This window comes from Eptatretus burgeri, chromosome 14 (assembly GCF_056783735.1).
Source record: "Eptatretus burgeri isolate ZD-2024b chromosome 14, Ebu_testis_v1, whole genome shotgun sequence".
In the NCBI taxonomy this organism is placed as follows: Eukaryota; Metazoa; Chordata; class Myxini; order Myxiniformes; family Myxinidae; genus Eptatretus; species Eptatretus burgeri.
In genome coordinates this window covers 64,804,473-64,821,193 of record NC_140974.1, presented here as the reverse complement: position 1 = coordinate 64,821,193, position 16,721 = coordinate 64,804,473, and the positions used below count along the sequence as shown (strand labels likewise).

Here is a 16,721-nt window from a genome sequence, read left to right as displayed (position 1 = left end):
TAAAAAATAAAAATACAAATTGCTGCCAAAATCACCTTCAAGTGAACATCAGACCCGACCGTAGAATGAATAACTAGTCTTGCTGGCGTCGAAGGACAGGTGGAACAATGGGTTATAAACAGGACATTGATCAAGGCATGTTAACCACTGTGGGAAGCAAGGACAAGCTGATGTTTTGGGCATTAACCCTTTATCAGAACAAAATGGTTAAAGCCTGAAACATTCGAAGTTCATCCATTGGTCAGACCCGACTAACCTGTTCGTGAAAGACTTAGGCCAAAAGACCTCATCTTCTTGTGGGAATAATTGTTGCAGTAGTAGTAGTCGTAGTAGTTGTTAAATACATCTGAGAATGATGATGATGATGACATCTTTAACACCTTATAAACCAAGAGTTTTACATGTTGTGGTGAAGAAATCACAAGACAATCCGAATACAACGTGGAACTGTTTAATCAAAGTTGCAATAATCGAGAGCAATCAATCAATCACATGATTCCGTATGTAAATCAACGTCTTCAAATGAAATATTTAATCTTCATTTCATTCAACATCCTCCCCCCTCCACTCATTCATAACTGTGCGATCCCGCCCCCCTCCTATTTTTCATACCAATAACATTTCCTCATTTAGTTTACTTATTAACACTCAAACAAGATTAAAAAAATAAAATTAACAATATTACTTTTGGATTAAAAAAAAATAATAATAAAAAAAAAAAATGGAGTAATTCTGTTCAAAGGGTACAATTAAATTAACAAAATAAAAACAAGCATCTCGTGTTTAAAAGATCAATAAAATGAAATGTGGGATGTCTGTGCAAATCATTTATATACACCTCAAACCGAGGAACAGAGAAGATTCATACGAAGCAAGATGGAAACGTGATCGACAATATCGGCAGCAAAAACCTGCACAGGTGACAGAGCACCGTATCCTTGGAGTGTCGCAAAGGTGGAAAAAGGAGCAAAACGTCCTGAAAACCCCCCCACAACCCTACCTTGTGGGTGCTGGTCCGTGGTAGACCCATGGAGAGAACGCCTCGCGATATGTAATGCTTCATGCCCTCTTCCCATCAATTTACCACCTTCTCAAAAAAATGTCAAGCTTTAAAAAACAAAAAACAAACACGGAGGAAGGGCATTTCATAGCAAGGTCAGAAACCTCAAAGACCTCACTCAGCTTTTCTTACATGAGCAGAGAGCAAGGTGTGAACAGAGAAAAAACAACAAAAGCAAAACAAAAGCAATTGTTGCTTTTTAGTCTTTTGTCAACAATGCTAAGATAGAGAAAAAAGGGGGGGGGGAGAGAAATCCATTTCCTCTGGAATACAAAGAGCCTCACTGACAAGGGATAGGCCTACACAAGATTACGGACTGACTGAAAGCTTCACAACAGCCGATCATATTAAAACGCTCATTGCTCCTTGATCAGTCGCCGTTCACCACCGCGAGCAGACAATGCGATGCACAGCTGCGCTCCATAATATGAAATCATGATGAGTGCTCTTGAGTGTGGCAGCATCACCACAAAGCGGTTTACTGCGAGGCTCAGGTCGGACAACAAGAACAAGATGGCTCCCATGACGGCACAGAGACGCGGCCAGGGAATGCCAGTCGGTCCGGCTTCCAGTATGGCGAGCACAATGGCCCGCCAAGCCATCAGGACCAGCAGCAAAGAATATATGGCGACGGCGATGGCGAGTTCGGAGCTGGGAATTGAGGGCAGAATGACCACCATACCGATCAGGAAGAAGAACAGTCCGATCACAGCAATGCGGAGAGCCGGGGGAGTGAGGCCGAAAGCAGCAATGTAGAACACGTGGGCGATGGCAAACATGACCAAGCCTGCAAATAATAATTAAATATACATAAGTTAGGAATCATTCAAATATATCACCAAACATGACCAAGCCTGCAAAGAATATTTAAATATACTGCTGTGGTGGTGGAAAGACCCCAGGAGTGTTGCATTCAACACAAGGGATTCCTAGTTTAGATATTTGCATCGCATTTCTATTGAGTTAAGTTAGCCATCCCCTCCATCAATGGACAGGGAAATGTGTTTGTGTAGCAGGTCCAAATCCCTTCCTATGTAATTTTTCCCTTTTTTCTACACGTTCTAATCTCTTTCCACTAATCTTCTTCCTCACACATTCCAACAGCACAACTATACACATAAAGCAACATGCATTACAAAACGCACACATTGTATTCAAAACCATTTCAGCGCAGCCAGCCGCACCGCAAAGCCATTCCAGACCGACTGCGTTGCGGTGAGAGAAGCTGCGTGGCCAAAGGAAGTACAGACCGGGTGCGAGCCAATGAGAAAGCGGCATGCGAAGGTCAAAGAGTGCTGCTGTGACATTCGCTCCCAAAAGCCACCCCCAGAGGAATAAAAGCCAGAGATTTACTGGCATCACTGCTGCTTTGCATCTGGGATGCTTCGTGTCTGGGGAACGGTACGAGTCGAGCTGCACCACAATAACGAACCTCTACACAAGGGCGAACCTCTGCAAAGCAAGCAGACTTCTCCCATGAGACAGAGAGAGGGGACGGGCAGCGCCAAACACATCTGAACTACAAAAAGTAAAGTTCCGTGGACACAGCGCCAAACACCGATTTACACGATCTTTCCTTTCTATCACCACTTCTAATTTGTCTACTTGAGACACATAAAAGAGCTCAACAATTACCCTTCGACCTGTTCGGGCAGGGTTATTGAAACACCCTCACAGTTTCCTCTCGTGCACAAATTGCAAACACCTGCACCTCTCCCAACATGTTGCACAACACTATCCTCTTTCTTGTCCACCTCCCATTACATCGCTCCCTCCCTCCTTCACGTTGGGATCCACTTTGTCCCACCAGTTCACGTATGGGAAAGAAAAATCGACAATACGCCCCGACTTCTTCCTGTCTCAATCACCTTACTTGTGTCTACTTTCCTAGCTTTATGAGGCACGACTGTGTTGTGTTTAGTGGTCATATCAAATGTGTAATGGTTCTTTACGTGCTGGGGTTAAGACTTTCTTTGTGACACTGCATCATTATAAATACGTGCATTTGTCAAAACAATGTAGACTTTCCAAACCTGCTCGATCATCCGTTTCCTCCATCGGTTAGACTTGGTGTTCAAAAAGTACACGGGAGGTTGAACCTCACCAATTCGCTATGCGAGTCTAGCTGACGCCCCCTTAGGGTTCTGCTCAGTCATACCTAATTAATAGATAAAGGTGGGACGTCAAGGGCACGGTTCCCCATCTGTGATAATTAAACCACCGGGAAGGTAACGCGAGATTTGGGCACGGGACTCTCCCAGATTTAGTTATTTCAGACAGTGTCTGTGGTTGCTTAGGCCGAAGTCACATTTGCTCTACGGCGAGAATACGGCAGCCATACGCCCTCTGAATTGACAGAAACGTGCGGCGGCCGCAGAGTTTCTGCGGTGGCCTCAGGCCGTTCGGCTCTTTTACAGGCCGTAGGGGTCGCCGTGGAATTATAATGCGGAGTTATAACTTTTTTTTCATTTCTACGTTCACCGTAGCAATTTGACAAGCCGAAAAAAAAAAAACTGGTAAAACTTTTTTTAAAAAACCCACTCGTTACCGTCCGTCTGGCCGCACGTTCGCCTGTGGTTCGCCGCACCAGGACCCCCTGCGGTCACCTTGCAGGCACCTTGAGGCTACCTTGCGTCTGCCTTGAAAATTCTATGGCTGCCGTAGGGCCCCCTTAAGGTCACGGTGCGACATCAAATCAAAGACCGTACGGCAACCCCACGTTTTCGGTCTCCACAATTTCTAAATACGCCGTGCGGCTCCCCCCCCAAAAAAAAACATATGTGACTGCTACATTGTGTGACCGTGGAAATACTGCGGCCGCCGTACAATTGCTTGTGGCCGTAGATTTTGGAGACCCCACGGCCGCCGTGGCAAATGTGACTTAGGCCTTAGCAGAGTTATCTGTGGCTCGTCAGCTTCAGGGTCAAAGGTCAGGAAGCAGGTTTGAGAGGGGCCACTCATGATCCAGCTGGCAAACCCGGAACAATACATTGGTTCGGAATCATTAAAAATGTCGTGCACACACATATACAGTATGCGTGTGCCAACAGCAAGTGAAGATCCTGAGGCTACAAAAAAGTAAATGTGTTTTGAAGAGGAATGACTCCATGTGATATGTCATTGGGCTATTGCCTCGAAAGAAGACCAGGACTGAGAGGATTGAAAAAAATAATAATTAATTTCCAAGGCTGATAGAAAAGGGTTAACCAAAGGGCAACTCAAGTCCTAAATCTTAGAATGCCCAAGAAAGCTGGGTGATTAAATAATTCAACGTCAAGCATACAAGGGCACTGTCATGTGTTCAGCCAAGAAAATATCACTCAATGTAAGAGACATGAAATCCTAAAGACTATGTGGCAATAAATAAGTAAATAAATATCAAATGATGCAAGTTACTTTGGAGACATTGTTTCAGTCTTTCTGGAGAAGGAATGACACCGTGAGATTTACCCGAGTTCTACATTCAACGTCATTCACAGACTTTTGTTTTTTTTAATCCTACAAATATCAGCACTGCGTGATGCTGTCACCAACTGCATGTTCCTGAGGTGTTGTGTCGCAAAATAGGATGCAGTCAACGGTGAACAGAAAGCAGAGTTCGACCAAAGATGATGACATGTTAATTTGCACTCCAAAGAAGAGCAGGCATGGATCCTGTTATTTAGTGCACCAAAGGGCAACATGCTGCTTGGAACAATGGACATGGTCAACTGGCCAAGAAGGGGAGCTTTACAATGTTGGAAATAATTGACAGTTCAGGTCTTGCACCAGACTAGTGTCCAAAGCAAGGGAGACATGGACGGACATAATCTTAGTCTGCGATTCTGAACATCAATGCAGTATTTCCCATTCGACATCACCACGTCCAGTTGGAGTGGCCAGAGAGAGCGAGAGTGCGAAAGTGATCAGGGACTTAATCGATTGCAAAAAATTGAGCTTATGGAATATTCAACAACGTGTACAACGATTTTAGGATTAGACGGCTTGGACTTGTACAAGTTTGCAGTTTAGGTTCGTTCAACGATGACGGCTGAATGCCAAGATAATTATAGTCATCAAAAAAGGTTGTTAACGCATGCTCGGTTTTGGCACAAATTGCTCAAATATTTAATTCCTTAGCTGGAGTGTTGAAGGTGTTATAACCTTTAAAGCATGTCGAGGAGTTTTTAAGTGTAATGTGGGAGAGGCCAGAGTATTGGTTTATAGTCATAGCATCCATGCTTGTACGAAAATGTGTACAATTATCAATTTATTACATTCTATTTCTAATATGGTTACCAAGTTGATGGGCTTGGGATCCTAGGATCCTGAGTTCAAATCCCAATTGGCTGTTGAATTGGTACCAGTTGGGGTTGACTCTGCCTGTCATCCTTCCGAGGTCGGCAAAAAATGAGTGCCAGCTTGCTGGTAACCTGTGTCGGAGGGGCGACCTGTCCAGGACTGTGCCTAATAGCCAAGGAGACTGCTTTGGCAGCACCAACGCTCTACACAGAGTATGGTCCCAATGGATGGATGGATTGATGGATGGATGGATTGGCCATTATGACGGGACTGGATCAAACAGACAAGGAAATCCAGTCGCTGAGGATGCCAGAACTCCGAGCTTTTTAAATGTTCACAAAATTGGAACATGGAATGTTCAGGGGTCAAAGAATCAGGGAAAGTTGGATGTAACAAAAGCGAGAATTTCTTTGCAATACATGCCCTGTATGGATGTGATATTTCGTGAGTCCAAAAAGGGCACAAGTCTGAAAAATTCGAACTGGTTCTGCAACTTATCATAATAAAGCCATGTACCAAGTTTCAGTTGAATATGTTAAAGGGTATGGGGAGGGGGGGGAGACACAAAGGCTGAAAAACCACAGGTGGGATGGATGGATATACGGACTGACGGAGATCAAACCTATAGGGAAATAATAAAGAGAGAGATGGACAGGACATGAACTGACATTTTGGGGACAAGTGAACTTAGATGGACTAGTTTGGGGCAGTTTCAATCTGATTACAAAGTGTTTTTTTTCTGGTTATGAAGCCTGTGAAAGAGGAGTGGCATTGATTTGCAATAAGAAGATGGCAGTGTCAAAACTGGGATAAAGCCAAGTTAATGATGAGTGAATAATGAATATCATAATTCAGATATGTGGTCCAACTTCAACAGCAGTTTAAAAATGTGGAATTTTACGGAAAGTTGCAAGAACTGGTAAAGCAGGTGCTTCAAGGACATGTTTGAAATATTATGGGAGACTGGAACACAAATATTGGAGAAGCAGGAGCACCAGGGATTACAAAAAAAGCACAGACTTGGCATCCAAAATGAGCCAGGGGAGCGAATGTTGGTGCGTGTATGTGTGTGGAGAATGAGCCTAGTAATTATAAACACATAGTTCAAAAAAACCAAGCATAGACTGCACACATGGACGTCACCTGATAGACAACATCGATATCAGATTGACTACATTCTAATCAATAAGAGTTGGATAAATGCTGTGTAGTCTGCCAATACTCTGCCAGGTGCAGACAGCGGGACAGATCATGAACTCTTTGTGAAAAATATCAAAAGCTCCGACCAGATATGACCTTGAAAACCGAAACAGACAATAAAGAGTTAAAAAAAAGAAGTTTTGCAGAGCCGAACTTGGTTGAAAGAATGCCAGAGTTGTGGGAAGAGGTGGAAGATATTATAAAAGAAGAGGCAAAAAACAACATCTCAAAAGCAAGCACAAAGAACAAGACTAAATGGCTGCCAGAGCAGGTAATCATGTTGCAGACAGAAGGAGAGATGATCACCAAAGGCACCTCAAATGAGGACATCAAGCAGGTAAATGCTGACTTTCAACAAGTGAGAAAAGCTAAAGAGAGATATTTCAAAAGGCATGCATGGAGACATGGAGATTGAAGGACTATATCAAAACTCTGTACAAACAAGACAGCAATAAGATGGCAGCCTTCGAAGAAAGAGAATACGATTAAGAACCAATAATGATAAAACGTGACGTACATAGAACCTTGAAAGAGCTGGCAAATGGAAAAGCATCAGATGGAGATGAAATTCCAAGAGAACTCTTCAAGGTAGTTGCGGAGGAGGCAATCAAAATTTTAACAGTTAATCTGTACACAGATATGGAGCAGGATTGTATGGCCTAAAAGGTGGAAGCAGTCATTCTGCACGTCATTGCCAATGCAAAAAAAAATGTTCAAATAACTGAACCAATGCCTCAATTTCACATCATACTAACAAGATATTATGAAAGATTATTCAACACAGATTAGAAGACTTCATTAAGCAAGCAGGTTGCAGAAGAGGAAGAGGCACGAGAGATGGGTTTGATAGTTGTAGAGTAGTGGCTGAAACCCGAATTATATCTGGGTTCCTCCTGACGACTCTCGACTTATCCGGGTTCCTCCTGTGGCCACTCTTTACTTATATCCGGGTTTCTCCTGATGACGCTTCACTTATCCGGGTTCCTCCTGATGACTCAAATGCAGGATTTGGTCTTCTGTTTGATTGTGTGTGTGTGTGTGTGTGTGTGTGTGTGTGTGTGTGTGTGTGTGTGTGTGTGTGTGTGTGTGTGTGTGTGTGTGTGACTATTTTTCTCAGAGAGTGCCAAACAGATCTTCGTCAATTTTCAGAGGTTCATCAGTGAGTGTAACGGAGCGTTTTAGCTAAAATTAATGTAATTTTCAATCTGAATTTTTTTTTCATTAAAATAATCACTTTATTCTCCCCAAGCCTTTGCAGCTATGCGAAAGGTAATATTAAATGATCCCTGACCCAATCCCTCAGTGGGTGTCAGGAAGCGTTTTAGGCCCCCACAACCCAAAAATATTAAAAAACGAAATTTGATTTCTTCAAAATGCCAACAGGATTAGAACAGCACCGGGCAATGCCGGGTACCACTGCTAGTATATAGGAATCCCTCAACCTGTTCATAGATTTATTCAACTTGTTCGTCATCATGACGCCAATGGAGCATAAACTCAAATGATCTTTCCAAATGTTATTATATGTCTTGGAATTTGTAAAAAAATGATCTGGTTCTGGATTCGATCCCTGGTGGAACTTCCATCCTGGTGCAGTGCCAGAACGAAACTCTGCATCGATGATCATGTCATTATTTCAAGGAGACTCGAAGCAAGCTGTTCCATTTGCACTATTGCGCACAAAAAAAACATTAAAAAAATATAATAAAAAAAAACCTCACCCCCCACGGTTCATATATATTTGGACAAGACAGTCCTTGGGAGCTGTTCCAGTATAAATTTAACCATGCATCGACATTAAGTGTTTTGTAGATGCCAAAATGAATTACACACACAAAGAGAATGGAGTATTACTGGTTATTCAGTACTGGCATGTTGTGTTTTCCCTGAAACCTCAATCAAATGGGGGGCAAATCAATGACATTTTTCTTTCCCATTTACTTACACAAAACTAAGTAATTGATATTTAAAGTAACAATGCCATCTCCAAAATGATTTTTTCTTTTTTGGATGAATCCCATCAAAATAATTGCCTTTTAAAACTTTACTCGTTGATTAGCTCCAAACTTTGACTTGTATTTTACCATTGCGATATCAGCACAATCTTTTTTAGGTACTTTGTTAATAATTCACAAATCAGATGAACACCAAGCCAAAACCTTCCAAAAGCAACAAGGGTTTAAAATAAATAAATGATAAACTTCCACAAGTACTGGTAGTTGAAAACCCTTCTCCACCATTACCATGCTCAAAAAAGCCATCATCCTGCCAAACTAGAAAAGCATCACCAGCCGCCGAGAAGACAAGGCCAGCAAGCACGCGACGAGAGTATTTGGCAGAAGGTCTGTAAGCAGTTCCACGAGCCGCCACAAAAGCAGAAAGGCACAGGATTGGCAGGACTTTGACAACAGCACTCGCCCAGGATCCTGATGGCAACCAGAGAACAAAATATATGCATGTTGTCTTGAAGAATGGAACGAGGCCTGGACCTTCACTCTTCACCTGTAATGGAAAAGGGTAGGGAGGAAGATACGGATGCTGCTCAACAGATTATTGAAGGTAAATTGCGGTCAGCAGCACAAGCCAATATCCTTTCCAACCAGTTTAATGTTTATGCTTTTTGACTTCATTCATCACATTAAGGTAGGTGTGAATGATTAATTTTGGGATGCCTGGATGTTTTACAACATGCGGCGTGGCGTTCACCCGGGGTAGCGGCATCGGTTGCCCCGATGAATGTCGTAACCCAATGCTTGTGAAACCTGTCCTCGACAAGAGCTGTAACAATATAGTCAACACTCGTGTTTTCAATCATCTTACAAAATCAAGTCAGTTCAACAAGCAGGAAAATCTTCAGCAAATGTTGAAGCCGAGTCTGGTCTTTTAAATCTGCATTTCTGTTTAAATACTCAAAACAAGGTAAAAAAAATTAATGCCTCTGGCACCCTTGGTGCGGAGGCATAAAAACAACTTATTTTCCAAGATGATAGAACATCGTTTCAAAAGCTGCTGGATGTTTAAACTTGGAAACTCTCATGAAAATGCAGAAAAGCAGGATCATATTAAAATGTGGAATTATCTTACGGAACTTTTGGTTTCAAGTGTACATATATATAATGAATTAAACGGGACATACAACATTCCATTCTAGTTTTCAATTTCCAAGTATATGCATAAATGCTTCGGAACTCGAAGAGCATAAAATTCGAAAGCTTTTATCATTTTTTTTTCAAAGGGAAATGTTTCCTTTGACAAAGCACAATTTAAAAAAAAACTGAACAAAATCAACAAGAGCGTCCAGGACGTGATAGGTTTTGGACTTCGATTACTGCCTATCATGAATCTCAAGGGAAAATGGTGTTATCAATGTGAACTCTGGCTGTGTCGTGCAAGTTATCAGCAACACCGTGGTTACACCATCGGATGGTGATCACAAGCTCTTTGTTCAATGGCTAGCACACACAGACCTGCTTCTTCCATCAATGTAATTGTTCGTGCGCTGCACATGGCTTTTGGCTGGAATCATTTCTCGCAGGGGTGCCGCTGATGCAGTACCCCTTAATTTGGAATTCGGCCACGGTGCCGGCGATAGCTTGCCTACGCTGCACGGGTTCACACAGACATGCAGACACTTTTCTTTGCCTTATGAATGAATGAATCTATGATTTGAAGCAAATCCGAAACAACATAAACTGTTTATAACATTTGTCAACTCATTTATGTGCTTGTCACAATGTCAGTCATTTTTACACTTCCCACATCTCAATATCTGGCAGCCTTATCGAAGGGAGAAACTTGAACCCAATACAAACTAGAAGGGCACTCGGTAGAGCGCATACCTCCGCCACGTAATACCCGATCGACGAGAACATATCGGGCCCAGTACATTTTTGAAATATCATGCCATACAGTACTACTGTATATCGTTTTGGCCCAATCTCTCAATGGTGAAGAATCACTTTAAAAATTAAATAATTCTCATATCCAGATCCGGATCCGGATCTTCACCAATATCTAATCAGTTCGTCCTCATCACACACCGGACCTGTCCACAAAATTTAATCCGGATTCGTCCACAAGTTTTTGAGATATCTTGCACACAAACAGACAAACAGACAGAAAGACAGAAAGGGGTGAAAACGTAACCTCTGTCACCTTCAGTGGCGGAGGTAATACATAAAATGCACACCAAAATACATTGAACCAAGGGAATAAGGCAAAAACCTCATTCCAAGAACTGTCAAGTCCCAGACTGATCCATGCAGGTTTCCTGAGTCATTTTAGCAAAAAGTAACACCAGAGGAGAGGCGATTGGGAAAACAATGTGCTCCAAAAAGGCCAGATGATGACAATGCAATGAACAAGTCAATATGTCCGATTTATACAAGAACTACTATTTATTTATTCATGCATTTGAGCATGAACATTGAACAGATCAGGATACAACAGAACAAAAGAAACAGAAGAAAGAGGGGGGGGGAGCACACCAACAGCAGAGTTGAAGGACAAAATAGAGGGAGACCCGGACAAATAAGGAGTGTTGTGAGGAATGATAGTAGAGGACATATGGGGAAGACAAGATGGATACAGAAGCAAACTCTCATGAAGAAAAAAAAATGAGAAATTTGGAAGGTGGGCTTGGGGGTAGAAAATGTCGTGTTTTTTTTTGATGGGGGATGATCTAGGATGATGGTGAACAGCCGTCTTGAAGACCTGGAGGAAAGAATGAAATATGAAGAGAATGTGGAAGTTGGTTCCACCAAGGTGAGTAAAATAAAGAAAGAAAGAAATAAAAACGAACAAACGAACGAGTGAGTGGAAGTCAGTAAGCCACGATTCTGGATTTTTGGGAGTTTCAGCAGAAGGGGAATTGCTCAAAGTACTCATGAAAACATCTTAACTGGAACGGCGTCCACTAGAGCACATACCTCCGCCAGGCTGAACAGGTTACATGTTCCAGCCCACTGATAGGCTGGCAATCTGGATCCAGATCTGAACCAAAATCTAATCATATTGTTCTCATCACTGACAACTCAGCCACCAAGTTTTGAAATACGCTAGATATCGTTTGGGCCCTATCTCTCAATGGTGAGGAATCACTTGGAAAAAAAAAAAAAAAAAAAAAAACACTATTGGATACGGATCTTCACCAAAATCAAATCCATTCATCCTTGTCACACAACAAACGGGTCCACCAAATTTGGTCTGAATCCATACACTTTTTGATCGATCATGCTATACATCATTTTCAGGTACATCACTCGATGGTGAAGAATCACTTTAAAAATAATAATAATAATAATCTATATATTAATACTGAAGGACCAATTCTGTGCTCCTCCTCGCGGTCGCGTCACGTTTTTCTCGGTACTGTGACCTGGACTGAAAGAAACTTCGTACCTGTAAGAGTTCATCGCACATAGTGGCAACAGTCAACCTTCAACTCTGAAGCAGAATAAACACTTTTCGTTGAGACGGGGGCGAGGAGTGAAGAGGCGGGGGCGGGGGATGAAGACGGGGGGGGCAGGGAGTGAAGAGGCGGGGGGGGGTCAGGGTAATTAAATTTTTGGGCGGGGGTAAGCAAATTGAAGGCGGGGGGTGGGAGGCGGGGGGAATGGGACAGGGGATGAGTAGGCGGGGGCAAGCACGCCCTGTCCAGTCCATGCCCCTCGAGTGTGGGTGAGCTGGTGAAGGAGGTTGAATGAACGGAATCCGTCTGTGACGGGGTTTCGGCTAGTAATAATAATTCTTGTATCCAGATCCGGATCTTCACCAAAATTGAATCAATTCGTCCTTGTCACACCCAACCTGTCCACAAAGCTTTGTCGGAATCCGTCGACAACGTTTTGAGATATCCTGCTCACAGACAAACAGACAGGGGTGAAAACATAACCTCCATCCACCTCCAGTGGTGGAAGTAACGAGACACCGTATGTGTAGCACAAGCAGAGTTTTTTGATGCAATCCAACAAGCAACCGATGATGGCACCAAATTCAAAGAAGCCTGAAGGTCAACCGAGGGTTGCACAGTGGAAAACGAGCCGAGGGAGATAGAAACCACCTGAACGGCGATCGGTGGGACCAAGACAGACGGAAGTAACGTGGGTTCAAAAGGCTCCCAATGCCACTGGGCATGATGGCATCACAGCACTGTTTCTGCCTCAAGGCCGTCAGCAAGACAAATGAAGAGGCAAAAACAAAAAAAAACAACTCCTGACAAATGTAGAAATAACAGGTTCAGATAAAGTTCAAACAAGTGTGAAAGAAAACTATTATTATTGTTATTATCAGCATACATAATCAAATTGTCAATTTGACCCAGTTTGGTTGCATTATTCCTGAGGTGTAGCGATGCTGCTGATGCACATTAGTTCAGGAACTTGGAACTTATCCAGGGTGCCGGCACACAATCGCCAACCCTTTTCAAAAGGCAACGCATGATCGATGACGTGCACCACTAATGCTCGCAAACAGGTCCTCGGCTTGATGTCCCATCCAAGGAACCACGCACTCTGACGCAACAACCTGACACTGTTCGATAAAAACAAACAAAAATAAAATCAACAAATATGGTGTTCAAGTTGTCTCGGAAGCAACCTTTGGCTGCTGGTTGCACCATTTCTGGAAGTATAGCTGTGCTGCTGATGCAGTGCCCGTTACCAGTAAGCTGGTACTCATTTTGTTGAGATCGAACACCAGCCAAATCGACCTTTCAGGGACACGGGCAACAAACTGTTGCGATAGATATCCCAAGCCAGGTACCCTATTCAATGTGCTCAAGTCTATGGATCGCCGTATCAACATTGCAAGGTGGTCAAAGTACAACCAACCGGTCACACCTTTCCAACACGAACAACACCTGTAACATATCGTGCAAAACACCTGCCTGGGACACATTAATCCCAGTCACCTTGACATACAACTCAGTCACCAAAGTGACCTCTTCACAGGTGTCAAGAGCTTCCTGTAATAGGACAACAACCCCAACTGGCGAACACAGAAAGCCATCTGGTGGTCTATGAGTCAAAAAAAAAACAACAACAATAACAACGAGTCAAACAAAAGCAACAACTTTTTAGCAAAAACTTTTTCCCTTCAGTGACAACAGGGAAACAAGTCAGCGAGTCAGGTATAACACAATGACCATGCTCATTAAAAAAATAAATAATAATTAGGAATATATATATATATATATATATATATATATATATATATATATATATATATATATATAATAAAAATAAGTAGGCCTATGGGATGGACATGCTTGTAGGATGATTAGTAGGATGGACATGTTTGTAGGATGATTAGTAGGATGGACATGTTTGTAGGATGATTAGTAGGATGGACATGCTTGTAGGATGATTAGTAGGATGGACATGCTTGTAGGATGATTAGTAGGATGGACATGCTTGTAGGATGATTAGTAGGATGGACATGCTTGTAGGATGATTAGTAGGATGGACATGCTTGTAGGATGATTAGTAGGATGGACATGTTTGTAGGATGATTAGTAGGATGGACATGCTTGTAGGATGATTAGTAGGATGGACATGATTAGTAGGATGGACATGCTTGTAGGATGATTAGTAGGATGGACATGCTTGTAGGATGATTAGTAGGATGGAAATGCTTGTAGGATGATTAGTAGGATGGACATGCTTGTAGGATGATTAGTAGGATGGACATGCTTGTAGGATGATTAGTAGGATGGACATGCTTGTAGGATGATTAGTAGGATGGACATGCTTGTAGGATGATTAGTAGGATCGACATGCTGTCCATCCCATGTGATGTATATGTGGATTTCCGGATTTCGATTGTTAATCCGAACGAAGGAAGACTGAGCACGGGCAGACAGGATGATGATCACCAGAATGACTGCGGAAACAACCAAGCCTCACGTGACCTTCTCAATCGGTCAAAAACCAATAAATTATAACAACTCGACTCGAGGTGAGGATCACACCTGTACTCGACCCGAGGGGAGGATCACACCTGTACTCGACTGGAGGTGAGGATCACACCTGTACTCGACTGGAGGTGAGGATCACACCTGTACTCGACTGGAGGTGAGGATCACACCTGTACTCGACTGGAGGTGAGGATCATACCTGTACTCGACTAGAGGTGAGGATCACACCTGTACTCCACTAGAGGTGAGGATCACACCTGTACTCGACTAGAGGTGAGGATCACACCTGTACTCGACTAGAGGTGAGGATCATACCTGTACTCGACTAGAGGTGAGGATCACACCTGTACTCGACTAGAGGTGAGGATCACACCTGTACTCGACTAGAGGTGAGGATCACACCTGTACTCGACTGGAGGTGAGGATCAACACCTGTACTCGACTGGAGGTGAGGATCACACCTGTACTCGACTGGAGGTGAGGATCACACCTGTACTCCACTAGAGGTGAGGATCACACCTGTACTCGACTAGAGGTGAGGATCACACCTGTACTCGACTAGAGGTGAGGATCACACCTGTACTCGACTAGAGGTGAGGATCACACCTGTACTCGACTAGAGGTGAGGATCATACCTGTACTCGACTAGAGGTGAGGATCACACCTGTACTCGACTAGAGGTGAGGATCACACCTGTACTCGACTAGAGGTGAGGATCACACCTGTACTCGACTGGAGGTGAGGATCAACACCTGTACTCGACTGGAGGTGAGGATCACACCTGTACTCGACTGGAGGTGAGGATCACACCTGTACTCCACTAGAGGTGAGGATCACACCTGTACTCGACTAGAGGTGAGGATCACACCTGTACTCGACTAGAGGTGAGGATCACACCTGTACTCGACTAGAGGTGAGGATCACACCTGTACTCGACTAGAGGTGAGGATCACACCTGTACTCGACTAGAGGTGAGGATCACACCTGTACTCCACTAGAGGTGAGGATCACACCTGTACAAGGACGAAACAGACACGTCCAGGACGAGGCGGACAAATGAACGGACAAACTTACAACTGTAAGCGCGGAAACCATTGTGAGTGTGGGACGATCGCGGAGAATGAGGGAAAACGTCGTCAGCAGCACTTTGACTTCAATAGAGGACTCGAAACAGCGTGAAGCAGCGTCACACTGTACTACTCGATACGCGGCGATTCGAGAGGATCACTTTACGTAAACTACAATAAAGAGGTAAATCCCAACGTGCTCTCGTACAGCAACAGCTGCCGGGTGCAGCCACAAAAAACCATGGGCTCGATTATCACCTCAACAGTTTGTTTATACGTCGTGGCGACGTGTTCGTCGTGCGCATGCGCGGGCCGGGACGCCGACCAATGACGGACGTGTTCGTCGTGCGCATGCGCGGGCCGGGACGCCGACGTGTTCGTCCTGCGCATGCGCGGGCCGGGACGCCGACCAATGGCGGACGGGTTCTCGTCGAAGGGGGCGTGGTATCGTGTGGTCACGAGAGGTCGGTCACTCGGCGCACGTGCTTCCGTTGCCTGGCAACAAGAGTTGAATGAAAAAAGAAAAAAATTCACATTTTTTGTGCCTTTTACTTATTTACTGTTTTACACTCACGTTCGTCTCGACTTTTAGAAAACGAATTTTCATTTTGTCGCCCTCGTTTAGTGTTTTTTTTTTTGTACTTTTTAAAAATTAATTTTATTGTTTTCTTTCCAGGGGAGGTGGCAATGGCGAAGACGATTCACAGGTTAAAAAAAGACACATCAACCACACAACAACCCTTGACGAGACCCCTCCCCCCTCACCCCCCCAACAGAACTCCGTGCTCATACACACAATCACCCATCGATGCTCAAGCTATCTAAAAGTCCTGCCAACATCCCTACACCCTTCTACCCCCAGAACCTCCAGGTACCTGTCTAATTCCAAATTTTAACTTATCTAATGTTTCTGATGATTCTGTTTCTTTAGGGTGTTTTGATATTAAAAAAAAATAAGATCCAGCCATTGTCCCTCGTGTTGATTTGACCTGCTGACCTCACCTGTGATGTGGGACACCTATCATGCAGGAATATAGAATGAACTTTGATGCAGGAGGAAGCCATGCTTGCACTTTGTCAACACCTCGTTAATTAAATCCATCATTTGCTGGGATTCATAGCACTGGGGAGGGAAGAAGTATAGAGAACAGTGGTGCAGGCACAGGTACATCAATATGATGTTTATATTGGTCTTATT

The 16,721-nt window shown here is 43.5% G+C and overlaps 1 protein-coding gene across 2 annotated transcripts; it reads right to left on the bottom strand.

Annotated features, from left to right (window-relative positions):
- Nucleotides 1–435: 435 nt before the first annotated feature.
- TMEM86A (transmembrane protein 86A) lies at nt 436–15,928 on the bottom strand. 2 transcript variants are annotated; one of them, XM_085855267.1, is made up of 3 exons: nt 15,782–15,928; nt 8,785–9,043; nt 436–1,847 (listed from the first exon to the last, which is right to left on the bottom strand). In XM_085855267.1, the coding sequence occupies exons 1-3, from the start codon at nt 15,911–15,913 to the stop codon at nt 1,417–1,419; spliced, it is 822 nt and encodes a 273-aa protein (XP_085711393.1). In that variant the 5' UTR covers nt 15,914–15,928; the 3' UTR covers nt 436–1,416. The 2 variants fall into 2 exon arrangements, with proteins under 2 accessions (XP_085711393.1, XP_085711395.1); XM_085855269.1 differs by having other exon boundaries at nt 15,531–15,832.
- Between the last annotated feature and the right edge of the window lie 793 nt (nt 15,929–16,721).

Bases quoted from the DNA above. Each gene is read 5' to 3' on its own strand.
- TMEM86A (XM_085855267.1), bottom strand. From the start codon at position 15,913: ATGCGCAGGACGAACACGTCGGCGTCCCGGCCCGCGCATGCGCACGAC. The intron at 9,044-15,781 runs GTGATAATCGAG...TTTCCATTACAG, and splicing joins CGTATAAACAAACTGTTGAG to GTGAAGAGTGAAGGTCCAGG. The intron at 1,848-8,784 runs GTAATGGTGGAG...TATTATTTGCAG, and splicing joins TGATGGCTTTTTTGAGCATG to GCTTGGTCATGTTTGCCATC.